At 33.7% G+C, this 18,096-nt stretch overlaps 2 protein-coding genes across 4 annotated transcripts; both read right to left on the bottom strand.

The window, feature by feature from the left end:
• Nucleotides 1–251: 251 nt before the first annotated feature.
• On the bottom strand, nucleotides 252–2,763 carry LOC104117781 (PLASMODESMATA CALLOSE-BINDING PROTEIN 3-like). Its single transcript, XM_009628887.4, has 3 exons — nucleotides 2,204–2,763; nucleotides 1,543–1,576; nucleotides 252–688 (listed from the first exon to the last, which is right to left on the bottom strand). The coding sequence occupies exons 1-3, from the start codon at nucleotides 2,514–2,516 to the stop codon at nucleotides 448–450; spliced, it is 588 nt and encodes a 195-aa protein (XP_009627182.1). The 5' UTR covers nucleotides 2,517–2,763; the 3' UTR covers nucleotides 252–447.
• A 1,622-nt stretch (nucleotides 2,764–4,385) lies between these two features.
• On the bottom strand, nucleotides 4,386–10,108 carry LOC104117780 (O-fucosyltransferase 16-like). 3 transcript variants are annotated; one of them, XM_009628882.4, is made up of 10 exons: nucleotides 9,772–10,105; nucleotides 9,117–9,167; nucleotides 8,928–9,027; nucleotides 8,701–8,777; nucleotides 8,269–8,357; nucleotides 7,938–8,121; nucleotides 7,280–7,461; nucleotides 6,668–6,770; nucleotides 5,453–5,784; nucleotides 4,386–5,218 (listed from the first exon to the last, which is right to left on the bottom strand). In XM_009628882.4, exons 1-10 carry the CDS (start codon nucleotides 9,937–9,939, stop codon nucleotides 4,888–4,890), a joined length of 1,617 nt encoding a protein of 538 aa, XP_009627177.1. In that variant the 5' UTR covers nucleotides 9,940–10,105; the 3' UTR covers nucleotides 4,386–4,887. The 3 variants fall into 3 exon arrangements, with proteins under 3 accessions (XP_009627177.1, XP_009627178.1, XP_018633630.1); XM_009628883.3 differs by having other exon boundaries at nucleotides 8,928–9,021; XM_018778114.3 differs by having other exon boundaries at nucleotides 5,003–5,218; nucleotides 5,352–5,784; nucleotides 9,772–10,108.
• Between the last annotated feature and the right edge of the window lie 7,988 nt (nucleotides 10,109–18,096).

Raw genomic sequence — 18,096 nt, 5'->3', positions numbered from 1 at the left:
TTATTAATAATGTATTAATTTTCTTCAATATTTAACAAGTGAAATATGCATATCTTTTGAGATTTTAAATTTGAATAATTTGGCCTCGTTAAATTACAATCAGATTCCTAGAATTCTACGCGTACTAGATAAAATTACCAAACATATATTAGATTAATAACACAATAATCAAATTGCTATTAAAGTAACTAATTTACCATATATATACAATAATATCATATTAATTCAATGATCAAATTGATATTCAAAGATAATTAATTGTTTGAAACGTACACTTCTTTGAAGCGCATGGTTTCACTCATGAAATGATAATTAATTCCTTGTTTTACATTGTTTCATTGCTTTAAGCTAATTTTGATAACACTAGTCTTTAAAATCCCAAAATAAAGCTTTCAATTTGTTACAAAACTGCACTAAGTTAAGTCCTCATTCTAGGACCAAGAATGCCTACAAATGTTGAAAAATATGAAGGAAGAGAAGCATCAAATATGGTGGAACTAAGCTTGCCATTGTCCAAAACTTGGGAGAAGTTGCTTTAGAATCTTGAGAATTGGGAATGTCCGATCCATTACCGTACACGACGTTTATATTTGTTGGTGGTGGCGGATACAAAATTGGGATGATCGAGATTCCTCCACTTGTATTGTTGCGTCCTACCGCCTCGGGAGGAATCAGCCCACCAGCAGCCCTAGAAGAGAGATGGCAAATTAATGTGATGGCTAACGTATTTGACAAGGCTATATTGACAATCACATCCATATAAATTAAAACTCAAGTTTAAATAACGGTAATATTGTGAATATTTTAACTTCTTTTATACTAGCTAATAGTTTAAACGAAATTTTCGTTTAAACTTTCAGATCACCTAAAATATGTTATATACAGGTAAACCATTCGTAATAAGTTGGACTAGCAACCTGAAAAGTCAGGCAAGAATTATATAATGTTATAACAAGTTAAATTACATTTATTTTTACAGTGTTAGTGTATATATAATTAAATTATATTATAAATAAAAAACAAAAATTAAAAAGAAAGACAACCCAAGAACAGCAGGAACATCATCAATACAATCCCAGTCACGCACACTAAGAAAGCACTAATATATATAAAAGGAAGGAAGAAAAAAGTTTGCTCATGCCGTTCTACTTTTAAAAAAAAAGAAAAGAAAAGTAGCATTATTTAGGGAGATAAAGTGGAAGAAAAAGCACTTTTTTTTAAGGAAACAATTTTTTTCCTATTGTCTTTTCTCTTCATATTTGACGGTGTATTCTATACCTCTTTTTCCCTTTAAATTTTGAACACCAATATGTTAATGTATGTTCAAAAATTCAACACTAAAAAGAAGTAAAAAGATAAGAAATCCAGTAAATTTTCATAAGTGGAGTCTGGAATCAAAGATAATGGGTACTAAAAGGAAATATAAAACTGAAACACAACTCTGAGAAGAAAAGGTAATAGAAAATCACGAATGATAAAAATAACTCAGAGAAATATGGAAAATAAATGACTAATAAAGCAAGTTTAATTAAAACAACATACCTCGGAGAAGCTGGGTAAACACAAGATCCATAGCCTAAGAAAATACAGAATAAATCACAACTCAGCCCATTAATGCCTCTGTTCTAGCTATTTTGTATAGATTTTAACTTTTATATAATATAGTAAGAGAATTTTTATTCTATGAAATTACCTAAAAATAACAACATAAATAATATTTATTCGTACCCAATGTTTACATGCATCAAATCAAATAATTAAACCTTTAGCGGTTAAAAATTAAAGGGACAATACAATCACTTAACCATAGTTAAATACATTCATTTGTTTGCTATAAATACTGGATGCTGAGTAAGTTTTTACATTATTCATAATAGGTGGAGCTGGTTAAAAGGTATCCTGATGCACAATGTATCTCGCGTTCGCGCAAGGTCCGGGAAAGGGCCGTACCCTAAGGGTGTGTGATGTAGACAACCTACCCTATTGCAGGCATTAATGACTGATTTCACTACTCGAACTCGTGACCTATAGGTCATATGGAGACAACTTTACCGTTGCTCCAAGGCTCCGTCTTCAATAGGTGGAGCTAGTTATAGGAAAAAAAAACAGATAATTAACCAACTATTAATTACATATCAAACTACTGAGAATGTAAAAATTATTTTTGCTATCATTATGCATTAGAGATGGAGAAAGAGATTACTTGGATCAGTTTTGGCAATAGTAGCAGTGCCAGAAAATTCACAAGAGCCAGGGGCTTCATTCTTCCTCTGATAGAAACTATTATAAGCATAAGAAGCATGATTTTGAATAGTATTTGGGAGATAACAAAGGCCAGAAGATTGAATAGGTGCACAATCAGCACCATAGCTACAAGCATAATCTAAACCTCTTTGCAAAGCTTGTGCACTTGCATCACTTCTAACAACACACCATGTTGCTTCTATTGTCACAATAATAATATTTAGGCTGCAAAATATGACTACAAGTATGGATATTTGTGGTGCTAATTCCATGAACTTATATACAGTGACGGATCCAACCACGGGTTTAGGGTCGATAAAATAAGTGTTTCAGACCTAAAGATAAGAGTTAGATATATATTTCAGAATCTCTACTCTCAACTTAAAACTCATTACGTTTAAATTTTGAATCTATCAGTGTAGTGTATGTTATGAGAGTTGGGAAATGATGAGCAGGGATTTGGTAAAGAAAGAAAGAGAGGGAAAAAGGAGAGGAATGATTTACAATTGTGGACAAAGCAGACTGAGAATTAAGTGGAATGGAGATATATATTGAGTTCTTTATTTATTTTCTTTGCATGTTTATGTAATTTTCTTTTTTACTTTTATGGGTGTTGTGCGCTGTGTCATCTTTTTCTTTTTATCTTTTCAAATTATTGCTTTTCCGCGTTGGGAGTTTGAACCTTTAGGAGCTTTTACTTTCCAATCAGATTATACACATATTACTAAAGTAATATGACAGAGATATTGTAAAATTTTATACTGTCTTGGATATAAGCTAAACTCTTATAATATACTGTAAACATAGTACATAATAATACAAATAAACATTGGATTTTTCAGTTTGTTAGAGTGATTGTTTTATTATTTTTTTAAAAATTTAAATGGCCTGGATATAAAACTTGAGTTTGGTTTTGAGTTAAGATATAATAAATTATTTTACATAGTAGCATTGACCTATATTATATCATTTTATTCAATTCAATAATTGTGGTTTTAGTTTGAACTACCACTGAAGCTCCAAGCCTCCAATGCTCTCATTAGCAATAATTTTTGTCTATATATTAAGTATTCAATTAACAAAAACAAAAAAAAAAATGAAACTTGATTGCACTTTCTGCTTTCACAATCACAGTTAAAGTCGTTTAAATAATTGAAGCTTTTTTACAAATCCGAACACGCTAATCTTGGAGACGTCACTTTGACCCAATTAGTTATGGCATAAAATATTGTTCCGATAAAAGTATTTCTATGTATTATATTGAAGAATATTTCGTAGAAGCAGAATTCGTATTTTATGAAGCATAAAAGAGTAAGGTGAAATGGGACATCGCGACATTACACGATGAAGATAGTCATTAAAAGTAATGTTTTTACGTGGTAGAGCATACTGTACTAACAGTGTAGTACTTGTAGAACACTACATGACAGAGAATAAATTATCCCGGGATTATAATATAAAAATTAAATAGTGATGAGATTATTTAGTCAATATATTTTTATTGGAAGATGTTTGGTTCATTTGACTAAAAATGAGATATATAATATAAATATGTGTTTGGTATATATTAGATAAGTTAGGATACACTTTTTTTTTCTTATTTTAACCTTGGATTGTTTAAATACTTTGGAGAAGAGCCTTGGAGAATGACATCTTTGTCATTTAATTATTTATTTCACGATTAATTAATCCCGAGATTATTATTGGACTAATTAATCCGGGATTGCTAATCCCAGATATAGAAATTCAATCAAATGCGAGATAAAATAATCATAAATTTAATCCCGATATTATTACCCTTTATCCCACGTACTAAACGACCCCTACGTTTAGTGACTATTTACATCCCGTTGACCCTTTTCACCTTTACTTTACGACCACATGTCATACATACAATAATAGTAGTAGTAGTAGAATATTTTTATCAGAACAACATTTTATGTCATACCTAATTTGGGTCGAAATGATTTCTCCAAGACTTTTAACGACTTTCACTATGATTTTGAAAGCAGAACCAATCAAGTTGTTAAACTCGTTCTTTAATGAAGTCAAAACTATTTAAAACATGTCAAAATAAGACAAAATTGATTTAAGTACCTAATATATTAGAAAGAATGAAATAAACGAATAGTAGCATAAAGTATAGGAAGGATGCACATTCCTTACTCATTCACTCACAACATTTGCCCAATTCAACAGTTCAGTGGATTTCGACACGTATTATAGATGTATACATATGAAAAATTATTAAAAATGTAACAACTAGTAAACTCTAAACCGATATTTCAAAAGTGTAATCAGTTCTGTGGTAAGAAACTAAAGGTTGAACCAGTTTGGATTTGCCTCTGCAGCAGTTGGTTTTTGACAATCAGCGATATTCTTGTCTTTGCGTATGAACTATGATAGTTTTGCCAGAAAATTCCAGTAGCTGAAATGACTATTGGAGCTTCTTCAAATCCTAATCATTCTGAATTCAAAGCCGGCAATATAGTCCTTTGTTACATGCCAAGGCTTCAGAAGCCAACCAAACTGCGGCCAAAGCATGTTTCAAAATTGAACTTGTTGAAGATATGATCAAGGCTCAAAAGAATGGTGTATGTACAAGCAAAAGTACTTTTTTGAAAAGCTCTCGTCGATATTTTCTTAATCTGAAAGCAACATGTCCAACTCCGGATTCTCAGATATGTCAATGTCATAGTCAGTACTTGTAACCTTAGGCAAAGTTTCGAGTCGAGACGTACTATGCGAAGTCTCTGCTGTAGCGTTATCTACTTTCTCACATATGCATGAAGATGGATTTTCATGAAATACGCCCCAGCTTGGTCCGACCTCCTTAGGCTCTCCCATGAAACCTCTCTGATATTTACAAACTCTATATACAAACTCCTTCTCTGTCATGTAATTTCTGTTTAAAAACAAGCGATATAGTTTCCTACCATTCGGGCGAATGGTAGGCTTATGACCAAAATATCTCCTGTATCCAAAAGAAAAAAACATAGTCAGCCTCCAGAATACCTATTAAAGGGTAGTCCGGTGCACTAAGCTCCCGCTATGTGCGGGGTCCGGGAAAGGGCCGGACCATAAGGGTCTATTATACGTAGCCTTACCCTGCATTTCTGCAAGAGGTTGTTTCCACAGCTTGAACCCGTGACCTCGAGAATACCTATTGCACAACAAAATTGAAATAGCAGAAAGGGAAGCATCAGACCTTCGCCCTGCTAAAATTTTCGCCATGTTTCCGTGGTTGTTGGTGACAAATACATCACTTTCATCACAAACTATGAAGTCAAGAGCGGCCATTCTAGACGAAAACGAAGAAAATGGTTCTAACTCATCCTTGGTGGCAAGGGTGTCCTTTGTGTAGAAGTTTGGAAAGAGGGCTTTCAATGGAGTTAATGTCTCTTCTCCTCCGTATATTTCACCGGATGCTACATATATATGAACATCTTCGCCATATCCAAGTGATCTCAGCATCAAGCCGACTTCTTCAGGAGTTAGAGGGCATCTTCCATGCCTCCTTGCCTTATCTGGGTCACTGTCCTGAAAGTATATTGGAAATAGAGTTCACATATCACATTGTATGAAAGTAGGGCTAAAAATTGGCTCGTAGCGTAAGAACATGTTCTTTACACTGCAAACTGTATGTATCTCTGTGTGTGTGTATATACAAAGACAAGGATAACTAAAATCAAGTTTACTACACTAGACTATGTAGCATAGTCGCTTCACACATCAAAAACAGGCTTAACACTGTACAAGAGGCTAACGCGCAATGGCTTTCTCTGATAGAGGCTCGCTTCTTCAAGTCTCGCTTGCTGCTTTTCCTTTTGATAGGAGTAGGTGGTTGCAGATTGCTCGCCGTCCACTAAATGAGCTTTCACTCCCCTGTCTCTAATCTTAAGTAAAGTGAAGTCAAATCAATGAAGTGAACAGCCCAACCTCTTTGTTTAAAGCTTTGACAGGAAGCTTCTACTCGTTGAAGCTTTGTTTCCCTTAATTCCGAAACATAACAATACCGTTGTGTTGGACTCTTCTCTTTCTGATAGGTAGTTCCCTCTTTCTACACAATTGAAAATCTGAACCAAAAGTGCTTTTTTCTTTCTTTTTGATAGAGAAAGATATGAACCTAAAAATTGCAGCACCGGGCATAGGTTCAACAGTAAAGGAACTAGAGCACGGGATGTGTGGCAAGCGCACATCACAAGTTCGAACTCTGCCAGATATAAGTGGAAGGAGGGTAGAGGGGAAGACACATATCCCCCGAGTTTCTAACTTGTGTGCAAACGAGAGACGGGCTAACTACAGGGGATTTAAACTATCCAAAGAAGAGAAAGAACCAAAATTCAGATATAGATCGACAAAACTTCAGTGCATAAACGGAACAATCAAATATTTGAAGCTCACAATTACGACGATTACTTACATGTAAAGTTTTCCACTTCTTCCGTATCTTGCCCAATTCTCTCCTCTCCTTATCCCCCCCTCCATAGTAGCATCCTGAGAATGCAAGCATATCGGGTTCAAACCTGTTAATGGAAGTATATTCACCATCAGCACCTAAGTTGTGCGGACTCTCCAAAATGCTGCTACACCCATGTCGGATCCTCCAAAAATACACTACTTTTGGAGGATCCAACACACACCCGGCGACATTTTCGGAGGGTCCGAGCAACATAGATCAGCACACTATTTCTTCTTCTAATATTAGTTAAAACATCCATCAAACGTTAAAAATAAATTGCCGTAATCAAAATAATATGGTGCTTCTTATCAACATTCCTTGCCACAATTCTCATGTATGATAAATGTTCCTGCAATGTCAATCATAACTTATACCCAAGAACCTACATGCTAGACTCTTGGCAATGCATTTAACTTCCTGAAGAGGCAATAGACAAATTAAATAGCACAACACTTATAGTAAACATAAGAAATCAAACAGGACAAAGGAAAGTGGAAAACCATAACATTAACAAGGATCAAATACTAACTGTATATATGTGACATAAATGAGAAAAATAAATAAAAGTCTAACCTTAGGTGAAGAGCGATAAAATGGCCGCTCCTCATCCTCATTCGCTGGACCAATTTCTCACCCATTCCAAGTATAGGGTCAGCAAACTTCAATGCATGATAATTAACTCTGCATCTAAGCTTTTGCAAATCTGTATCCAGCTTATTTGCAAGTCGATTGTCAAACTTGGTGATCTGTACAGCCTGTTACAGAAGCAGATGCTATATAGGTCTAGAAATATCAGCATTCAAACATATCATATCTTATATACAGCATAGAAATATCCGTATCCAGGATGATTTATACAGTTGAAGAATGAATTTGCTATTTTGGCAGTGTATCTAGGTCTGAATATCAAATTTCAAAAACTAACTTGAAGACCAGTAAACCTGATTCAACTAAGCGCAACAACAATCTCCTCAACCTCTAACCTACAGAGATATAAAGAATAAAAGTGGATATTTGGAAACGATTGTCTTTTGACATGCATCTAGTAGTATCCTCACTTGACGAAGAGCTTATACTCGCATCCAAGCTAAATGATATTCCACCAAAAGTTCCAACATATTTTACTATCACATGGATCAGTGATTACTATTCACAAAGTGTATGCATTTGGATGATATTTATATTGAAGTTGAGAAAAGAGTATTTGAAGTTAAAGTATTGGTATACTCACATGTTTCTTGTTAAGTACAGGCAATACACGATTTATATAGCATCGGTCAGTGCACTTTCTAGGAACTCGCATTCTATAAGGTGACCAGATTTGCCCTCTTCTGAGTGGGAGTTCCTTTACAATTGAAACATCTTTTGCTAGATATTTTATAAACCAATCAACATCAAAAATATCAGAGAAGCCGCTGCAAGGAAAAGGCATAGTTCACTTTGCAGTTACTTGTACGATTACCAGCTCTAAAATATATATAAACAATAAGCTAAAAGATGATTAAAAGTAACCAACTATACAAAGTAAAAGTAAAAGTAGAGTATCATTTTCAGCTGCTCACCTTGAGTCTTTCCAGTAAGAACTCTTGTCCAGCTTCGGAACAACAAGAGTAGCATTTAAAATGCGAGCTGCAACAACAGCATCAGTTATCTGTCATTGAGATGAGAGAGTTTACACCATTAAAATACAGAACCATTTTACATTCCGTTTGATCATTGTTTTTCGATGTGAGTAGAAGTTAAACTATGCAGTAGTTAATGGCAGGAATGCTATAGAAAATGCTACACATTACAAAGGCATACATGTGTGTCATTCTTCAATCAGTAATATTATCTCTCTTTCAAGTTAAAATAGAAGAGTCAATTGCTCAAAATGTACAAATATTTCCAACCATAGACTCATAAGTTATGGTTTATACAATTCCTCTAGGATGAGTTTGATAAACAACAATCAAATTTCTTATTGAGAGCCAGTGCAAAGCACGTTTGCTTACCCCGGTTCTTTGTTGGTTAAGACCTCCACTTGTTACAATCGACAAGTAACGATTTGGATGAGTGATGTCCTGTGCTTCTGCAAATTTTACAATGACTCTAATTAAGAAATCGCAGAGTAAAATGAGATTACCAAAAATACAGTACGGATTAGTTTCTTCCAAAAGCTAAAGCAATACAACAACAACCTAAATTCCACTAATTGAAAGAGGGATGAAGTTTTACGCACTTAGGAATTCGTTGCTAGCATTACTGCATCCATAAAAGAACTTGGAATTTCTGGAACTCCAGATATCCCCATCGGATAGTCCTCCTGATCTAGCCTTGATCTCAAGAACCAATCACACAAAAATTTAGAAAACTTAGATCCAATAAATAAATAGAAACTGTAGAGAAAACAAGAAGACAGGAGATTAACCGGAACATGAGATTGAGAATCTTCAAAATCATTATCAGCATCATTTTCTCCCTGCAAATACAAAATTACAATCAAATTAATACTTCAAAACACACACACATATCGATACATAATACACACACATTGCATATATTGTTGTGTGGTAATTAGCTATCTCGACTATTCCGTTGTATCGCCAAAAATCTACCGAGAAAATGGACATGCATTACATATGTATCATTGTCTGCGAAGCTATTTCGACTATTCCATCAGATACCTGCTACTCGAAAATTCTACCAAGAAAATGGACATGCATTATGTGTGTGCGCACGCGCTTATGTATATGTAGACACACACAAATATATCATCGTCTAGAAAGCTATCTCGGCTATTCCATCAGATACAAAAATTCTACCGAGAAAATTAATGGACATGCATTATATGTGACTATATATAAATATAATATATAGAGCTATCTCGGCTATTCCATTTAATACATCGAGAAAATTAATGGACGTGCGTTATATGTGACTATATATAAATATAATATATAGGGCTATATCGGCTATTCCATCAAATACCTGATACATGGAAATTCTACCGAGAAAATGGACATGCAATAACAGGTCAAATATAAATAATATAGGGAGAAACTAGAGTGAGTTGAATGCCATACCGAGGAACGACGACGGGGAAGATGAAAGAGACGATTGCCATTGGGAGAAGGAGCGAGAATGGAGAGGAAAAAGATAAATAGGAGAAGAAAACCAGAGGCAGCGGAGATGGCCGGGATTAGCCACCGTCTACGGCTATAATGGTGGTGGCGCCGCCGAGAGAAGGCCATGGGAACGGTGGTGGAAGAAGGAAGTATAGTATTGATTCACCTCCAGTTTCCCTTAATTTGCCGATGAAGATGAGAGGGAATTGCTGTGTTAATCTCTAGACTGCTTATACGAGTGTCATCGCACGTACTACATTGCTGTGTTATTATGTGTACATATCCCCAAAAAATCCAAACTATACTACTTACATATATGGTTAAGTAGTATAAAATAGAGTGAAAATATAAATTAATTGATAATAAATTTTGTAATAAAATATATATAAAAATATGTATCATGTATTCATTAGGTTAATATAAAAGCTAGCTATGCTTGACATATCTATATTGAAAATAATTGCAATGTTATAAAGAAGAGAGATACATAGTCTATGCTTGATATTTCTAGGGGGTAAACCTAAAAAAGAATCCTTATATATATATATATATATATATATATATATATATATATATATATATATATATATCCCTCGGCCGTGTCATTCAATTCGCTCCAATAGGCATGCAAGGTTCTGTAATTAAAACAACTAATTCCTTCTTAGTATTAAGACTTCATTTTATAAGTTCAGGTAATTATGATTTTCAACCCATTTTTTGATTATTCACTTTGTATTATCTTGATGATTAGTTTAATCCAATTGATGGTTTTCGCTAGGGGTGTTCATGGTTCTGTTTGGGCCGGTTTTTTCCTAAAAAGAAACTAAACCAAGTAAGTCGGTTTTTCAAATATGGGAACCAAACCAAACCAATTAAGTCGGTTTTTTATCTATTCGGTTTTTGTTGGTTTTTGTCGGTTTTTCTGTTTTTTCGGTTATTTATCGGTTTTTTCTTAAATATGAGACATACACTACCAAACGCATATTACGGCGACTAATTTTCAACGTAACACTATCAAACTAATTGCCCTTTGAGAAATCTATCATTTACCAAGATATATTGATGATAATTGACTCAAATAGTGATGAATAATTTAAGTACTCAATTAAAAATCGATTATTTTTAACATGAAATAAATTATTGTACTTAGCAAAAGAAAACTACCAATCAAACTAGAAGACAAAGAATTAGATTATTATAATAACAAAGAACTAGACTAAAAATACAAATGACTAATATGTACCATAAAATTTCAGAAACTTTATAAAAATATACATATATATATATATATATATATATATATATATATATATATATATATATATATATATATATATATATATATATATATATATATATAATAATAAATTTATATAGCTACTTTTATAGTCGGTTTGGTTCGGTTTTTTTTTATTTTTTTTTTATTAAAATCAAAATCAAACCAAATTTGATCGATTTTTAAAATTTAAATCAAAACCAAACCAAACCTGAAAAGTGTCGATTTTTTTAGTCAATTTGGTTCGATTTTCGGTTTGGTTCGATTTTTCGGGTTTTTATGAACACCCCCAGTTTACGCTTTCTCACTTTCTCATTGTTAGGTCTACTGTGTAGCGCATTATCACTTATTTTTTTCTCAGCTTGTGATATTATACTGTATGTGTGACTGAGTTGAACTTTCTAAAATCTCAATATATATATATATATATATATATATATATATATATATATATATATATATATATATATATATATATATATATATATAATATACTTTGTGATGTATACCGTCAAAGTTTAGGGTAGGATCCACTTCCATCAGTTTTTTCGACCAAAGTCCAAACAATACTTTGCACATCATGGACATTATTTAAAGCATGTTAACTAAAATAAAAAAGTAATGAGATGTTAAATTTTGGTCCTTTGGATATATAGTAGTATTTTCCTTGACCAAACACTACCTAATAGCAAAACATAGAGGAAGTATTTGAGGCACGTCAAGACTCGAGACCCCTTCCAACCAAGAAAAATAGTATTACGCCTCAGTACCAAACAAGTTAGGATAGATACAGAGGTGCTTTTGCATATGATACAACAGCATATATACTAAGTGAATATTATGCACATTTCAACTTCCCAGAATTGAAGAATCAATTAAAGGCTAATAACTCCATGAATGGTACAATAGCTGCCCTTCTCGAGTCGAAAATAAGAGCCATTTCTGCTAGTAATTTGGAAAAGAAGAATTAACCCAAATAGCCGTTCACTCAATTCGTTTAAATTAAAAATAGTCAATTGAGGTATAATGTATACATAATTTATGTGTTATATGTGTATAATCAACATATAATATATGTATATGGAATATGGTCAAGATTCAAGAAGGGTTATTAGAAAATGACGGTCTTGATCAAATGAGTAGAATGCCATCTTTGGATATGGACATTATATTAGATGCACTTCATTGAAAATAATCTGATCAAATATTTATAACTAAGGATGTATCCATTTACAAGATTGGGTTGCTCTAGTGGTGAGCACCCTCCACTTCCAACTAAGAGGCTGCGAGTTCGAGTCACCCCAAGAGCAAGGTAAAGAGTTCTTGGAGGGAGGAGCCGAGGGTCTATCGGAAACAATCTCTCTACCTAAGGGTAGGGGTAAGGTCTGCGTACAAACTACCCTCCCCAAACTCCACTAGTGGGATTATATTGGATTGTTGTTGTTGATGTATCCATTTACATTTGGCTGAAGGTTATTACAAGATCAAGAACACACATACTTGGTGTTTTCCCTTTCTTTCTTTTTTGCTTTTATGATATCAAAACACAGCTTGGATGATCTGTTTTTGTTATCTACTAGGTTTTGCATCTTTTTTTGGTTATGTAACCTCTAGCTATATATAGAGAGGGGATAACTATTAACTTTCTTTTTGCGTTATCCTTGAATATAATTTAATTCTTTTTCTCGGTCATTTTAAGAGACGTTTTGATCTTAACATTCCACATGGACAAAAAACTCACGTGACAACGTGGCCCTCGTCTTCATTGGGTGAGATTGATTAGGGGGTCGAGGCTATCAAATAGTCAAATATAAGAGGGCACTTAGGACCAAAAATAATTCAAATGCACACTGAATAAGCAATTCCAAACTTCAGGGTTCCGTGTTATGCGGGTGAAATTCAAAAATAGTCAGATTTACAAATGGTAATTGAAAAATAGTCATAGCTTCAAAAGTAATCGAAATTTAGCCATTTTTCATGTAAAGATAAATCTGAACGAAAACACTGTTCAAAATCCGGAAAATATTTTAGCATAATATACTGAAATTCGAATTTTAAATGTGAACTTCCAGCATAATATACTGGAATCCCAACATAATATATTGGTCCAGCATAATATACTGGAATCCCAACATAATATATTGGTCCAGCATAATATGCTGGAAGTTCATACACAGGTGCTCCAATCTCTACTATATTATGCTGGAACTTTTCGTGTGCTGGAGTTCCAACATAATATGCTGGAAGTTCATATACAGGTACACCAATCTCCAGTATATTATGCTGGAACTTTCCGTGTTGCAGTAAAATAGTGGTTATTTTTTAATGACTTTGCAAACGCTGACTATTTTTTAATTATCAGTCCGAAAATTAGTTAGCCCGTGCTATTTTTATGTGTTATGCCTCTCTTCAACTATCCAATCTATGGGCTTTGTTTTGTGTTGGCCTCCGATTCTGGCTTGGACTTTAGATGCAACTGGCCTATAAACAACAATCCAATTCTAGCTTGGACTTAGATGCAAGTGGTCCATAAATGTATTTGGGTGACTTCTGGTTTAACCAAAATAACGGTTGAAGTTAAGGGTGGCAAGTGGGCCGGTTCAGGTCCGGGATCGCGGGTTAAATGGGCTAAACGGGCCAGGATCGTTTGGCCCGATTTTAATGGACCTGGGTCGGTCTTATGTTTTGGGCCCGCCAGGTTCGAGACAATTTAACCCGCCAGGGACCGGGACCGGTCCCTTAGCAGGCCAAACGGTCCCAACGGCTATATTTTAAAAAATAAATAAATATAGCCGTTGGGCTGTCAAAAATAGCCGTTAGCTATTTATAAAATAGTCATTTAACCCCTCCCCCTTCTCCCACAACTTTGTTTTAACCTCAAACGTTTTATAATTACACTTTTTCCCTATTTTTAACTATAAATACCCCCCCATTCTTTCATTTTTCTTACAAAATTATCAATCTATCACAATCTCTCTCCAATTTTTTTCTATAATTGTTACTATTACTTACTTTATTGTAACATGAAAGGACCAAAGTATGGTACTTTTTAGCTAGTATAAATATGAGATGATAGAAGATCAAGTTTTAGCTCAACTCATATTACAGTTTTAACTAATTTCTCACTCTTAGATATATTATCCTATCTATCGGCTAGCTACACCAGTAACATAGCTAAATATAATGTCGCTTAAAATCACAGCAGAGAATTTGGCAGCTGGTGACCCCATTAGCCATATTATATATAGTATAATACGATATAAGATTGTATATCTTTTAGCTATGCTACTGGTATAGCTAGCCGATAGAGAGGATAATATATCTAAGAGTGGGAAATTAGTTAAAACTGTAATCTGAGTTGAGCTAAAACTTGATCTTCCATCATCTCATATTTATACCAGCTAAAAAGTACCATACTTTGGTCCTTTCATGTTACTACTAAGAAGTGTGTGTATATATATATACTATAGTATAGTATAGTGTGTGTGTATATATATATATATATATAAGCTATATTCGTAATTAAATATTGAATATTAAAATTTAGGATGTTAAATAAAATTTAGGTCACAATTCTATAATAAAATTTACAAAGCATTGTCTTAGATATTTTTTTTAACATCCTTTTGTCTCTAATATCTATTTATTTATTTATTTATTTAAAAACTGTTGGGCCCACTTAGCCCATTTAGCGGGCGGGCCAGGACCGTTTAGCCCGGGACTAAACGGTCCTGGTCCCGGTCCCGGTCCCGGACCTGTCCCTACAAAAAGACCACTTAGCCTGGGACCATTTAGCCCGTTTAATTTGGGACCGGTCCGGGACCGGGACCGTTTGGATCGGCCCACTTGGCCGGTTTAGGCCCGAGACCGGCCCACTTGCCACCCTTAGTTAAAGTACACAAATAGTCCTCAAAGTAGATGGTCTTGAATTTTTGTTTTCGCTTGCTCAATGAACAGAACTTTAGGTTTAATTAGTATTACCCCTCGATTGGCTCATGAGCAATACTTTTAACTCTTGACCTTAAAGTTAGCGGAGACCAAAAGTTAAAAAACCACCCTAAAAAGTGTTTCTTCTTCTTCTTCTTCTTTTTTGTGCAAAATAACCATCTCGATAACTTTTGGTTTTAATAACCAAAAAATTTCAATGTATTGTCTTTGCATGACCATTTAGAAGTATTGTGTTTGCATTAGAATTACAGCTTGTTGTACATACGCAAGTGGTGGGTTAGAATTAGAAACACTCACTAATACTTATATTATGGTAGGTTCTCTATCTCACATTTCTTGGGGTGCGACCCTTACTCAGATTCTACGTGAATGCCGAAATGTATTTTGCACCAAATTGCCCTTTTTATATTTATGTCTCACATAAAAAATACTACAGAAAAGCTACATCCGCCGCTAAGTACGGGTCCTTCAATATTACTAATCATTTGCTTTCAATAACTTCATTTATTCTTTCCTTTCACATCAAGAATTGTAAAAAAGAAGAAGAGGATACTACAATGATGTTAACCTATGGACATTCTAAAGGGAAAAAAAGCAAGTGAATATTGAGAGTTCTAGCTCCATATATCTCTTTTTTACTATGTGTTTGGAATGACATAAAATGTTTCTCCAAAAATTAAGTACAATAATATTTTGTTGTTTGAAGGGAACTTTCAACCAACGATAGCATTATCTCCCGAATGACTTATAGATCACGAGTTCGAAATGTGAAAACAGTCACTATACGACCTTTCACCCGGTCCTACGTGAACGTGGAATGCCTTATGTACCGGGCTGCCTTTAAATTAATATTTTGCTGTTTAATTGACAAAAGAAATTTTTCTCACAAGATGATAAATGACTTTTTGGAAGGAAAATCATTTTTTCCGCGGTTATCTCAACTCTTAACTTCAGATTATCACTAATTAATCAACCCTGAATATTTATTATCAAACTACTCAAAAGTGTCGTCAAAACGTTATCCAATTTGCTAAACATTATTAACAATCTCTACTACACGTTTTTCTCCAGAAATATTTCCCATTCCCCAAATACCGGGAAATGTTCTTCTCAAACACATTTGGATCCTTTGCTCCTTACTTAAAAAAGCTAAATATCAGATAAAATGAATGCTCCTTAATCCTTTACCGGACAAATTCAAAAATAGCCAAATTTACAAGTAGTAATTGTAAAATAGTCACAATTTCAAAAGTAATCGAAATTTAGTCACTTTTTATGTAAATATAAATCTGAACGAAAACACTGTTCAAAATCCGAAAAATATTCTAGCATAATATATTGGAGTTCCGTATATTATACTGGAACTCCAGCATATTATACTGGAAGTTCATACATGGGTGCTCCAATTTCCAGTATATTATGCTGGAACTTTTCGCGTGTTGGAGTTCCAACATAATATGCTGAAAGTTCATACATAGGTGCACAAATCTCCAGTATATTATGCTAGACCGGTCCGTGTTGCAGCAAAATAGTAGCTATTTTTTAATGACTTTGCAAATGTTGGCTATTTTTGAATTACCGGTCCGAAAACTGGCTAGCCCATGATATTTTTACACAAAAAAGGTTAACTCTAGAAATACAAGAAAATAATTACTAACGTCACAGGAAAAAAAGTGCAGCCAAAGTGTTCAAACTCGACATTTACGATACTTAAAGTAAAGGAAAATGTAGAGAAAGGAACTAAAAGGAGAATAGCATTACATTTGAGCAAAGAATATACCAAATAGAATGCATATCTTTATGTCCAAAATCCAGTTTTGGCCCTGCCACATTATGGATTTACAAACTAAAAGATAAAAAATAATAATAATTAAAAAAAAGTAATCCCATGAGATTCACGAGTCACACAATTTGTACATTGATACTTGTCAACCGATAAATTTTCATTTTTGTATGGTTCTTGTCAATAGACATAATATAAAAATCTTTGTATTTTTCAACTCTTACTGGAAACGACTTTCTCGAATTCCACCGGTGCAAGATTAAATTAATGTAATCTTGTAAGTTGCAATCATAAAGGAGAATATTTTATCAGACGAGTAGAGTAATTAGATCACTGTGTATCGTGGGAAGATGATAGTGTATACGCAGACCTTACCCTTACTTTGGAAGGTAGAGAGATTGTTTTGTAAACTCTCGACTCAAAGAAAGATGAAAAAAGAACGGTAGCAACAAGTAAGGCTGTGCATAATTTGGTAAATACCGAATTACCATACCGAAATCAAAAATTTTGGTATTTGGTATGGTATTTGGTTTATATTTTAAAAAATATTTGGTATTTTTTTAAAAAAATACTTAAATACCTATATCGTACCGAAATATATATTGGATTAATTTTAAATATCATGTCATCCTTGATGTTTCTAGTTTCATGTTCTTTTGTTAAAGCATGTGCACCACCTATTTTTGTCTATGTGGTTAATGGATGTTACCCGAATGGTTTCTGTAAACAACACTTGTGAAAAACTTATTTTGGTCACAATTTGAGAAGCTTACGGGTGTCTCTTGCATTATGGAGATGTTTATGAAGTTTGTAAACGTTATTCTAATCTTATGCTCCTGTTTATATAAGTCCCATATATGATGTGTAGTGGTGTTGCATTCATAAGATTGATTTTGCTGGCTAGTTATAATTTTAAATTTGCTGGCTAGTTAAGATGTTATTCTCTCCTAAATATAACATTTAGAAACTGCTTTAGAACCGAACAAACTAAAGTTACCGTACCAAATAAACTGAAACTGAAAGACGAAAAATCGAAACATACCGAATTTAATTAGGTACGATATTGATATAACATTTTAGGATACTGAATACCGAAAATCGAAATATCTAAATATAATACCGTACCGACCGACGAACACTCCTAGCAACATGCTGTAACACCAACTATCAAGTTATAAAAACATCGAAGTGAAATCAGTAACAAGTTATTATTCTAAGACAATAAGATGAAAATGCAAGAAAGACTTATGATTCAAGCACGACAAAGAATAAAAGA

The sequence above is a fragment of the Nicotiana tomentosiformis genome, chromosome 12 (assembly GCF_000390325.3).
Source record: "Nicotiana tomentosiformis chromosome 12, ASM39032v3, whole genome shotgun sequence".
Taxonomy (NCBI): Eukaryota; Viridiplantae; Streptophyta; class Magnoliopsida; order Solanales; family Solanaceae; genus Nicotiana; species Nicotiana tomentosiformis.
Note: the sequence above shows the minus strand (reverse complement) of the source record. Positions and strands in the feature narration are given on the sequence as shown.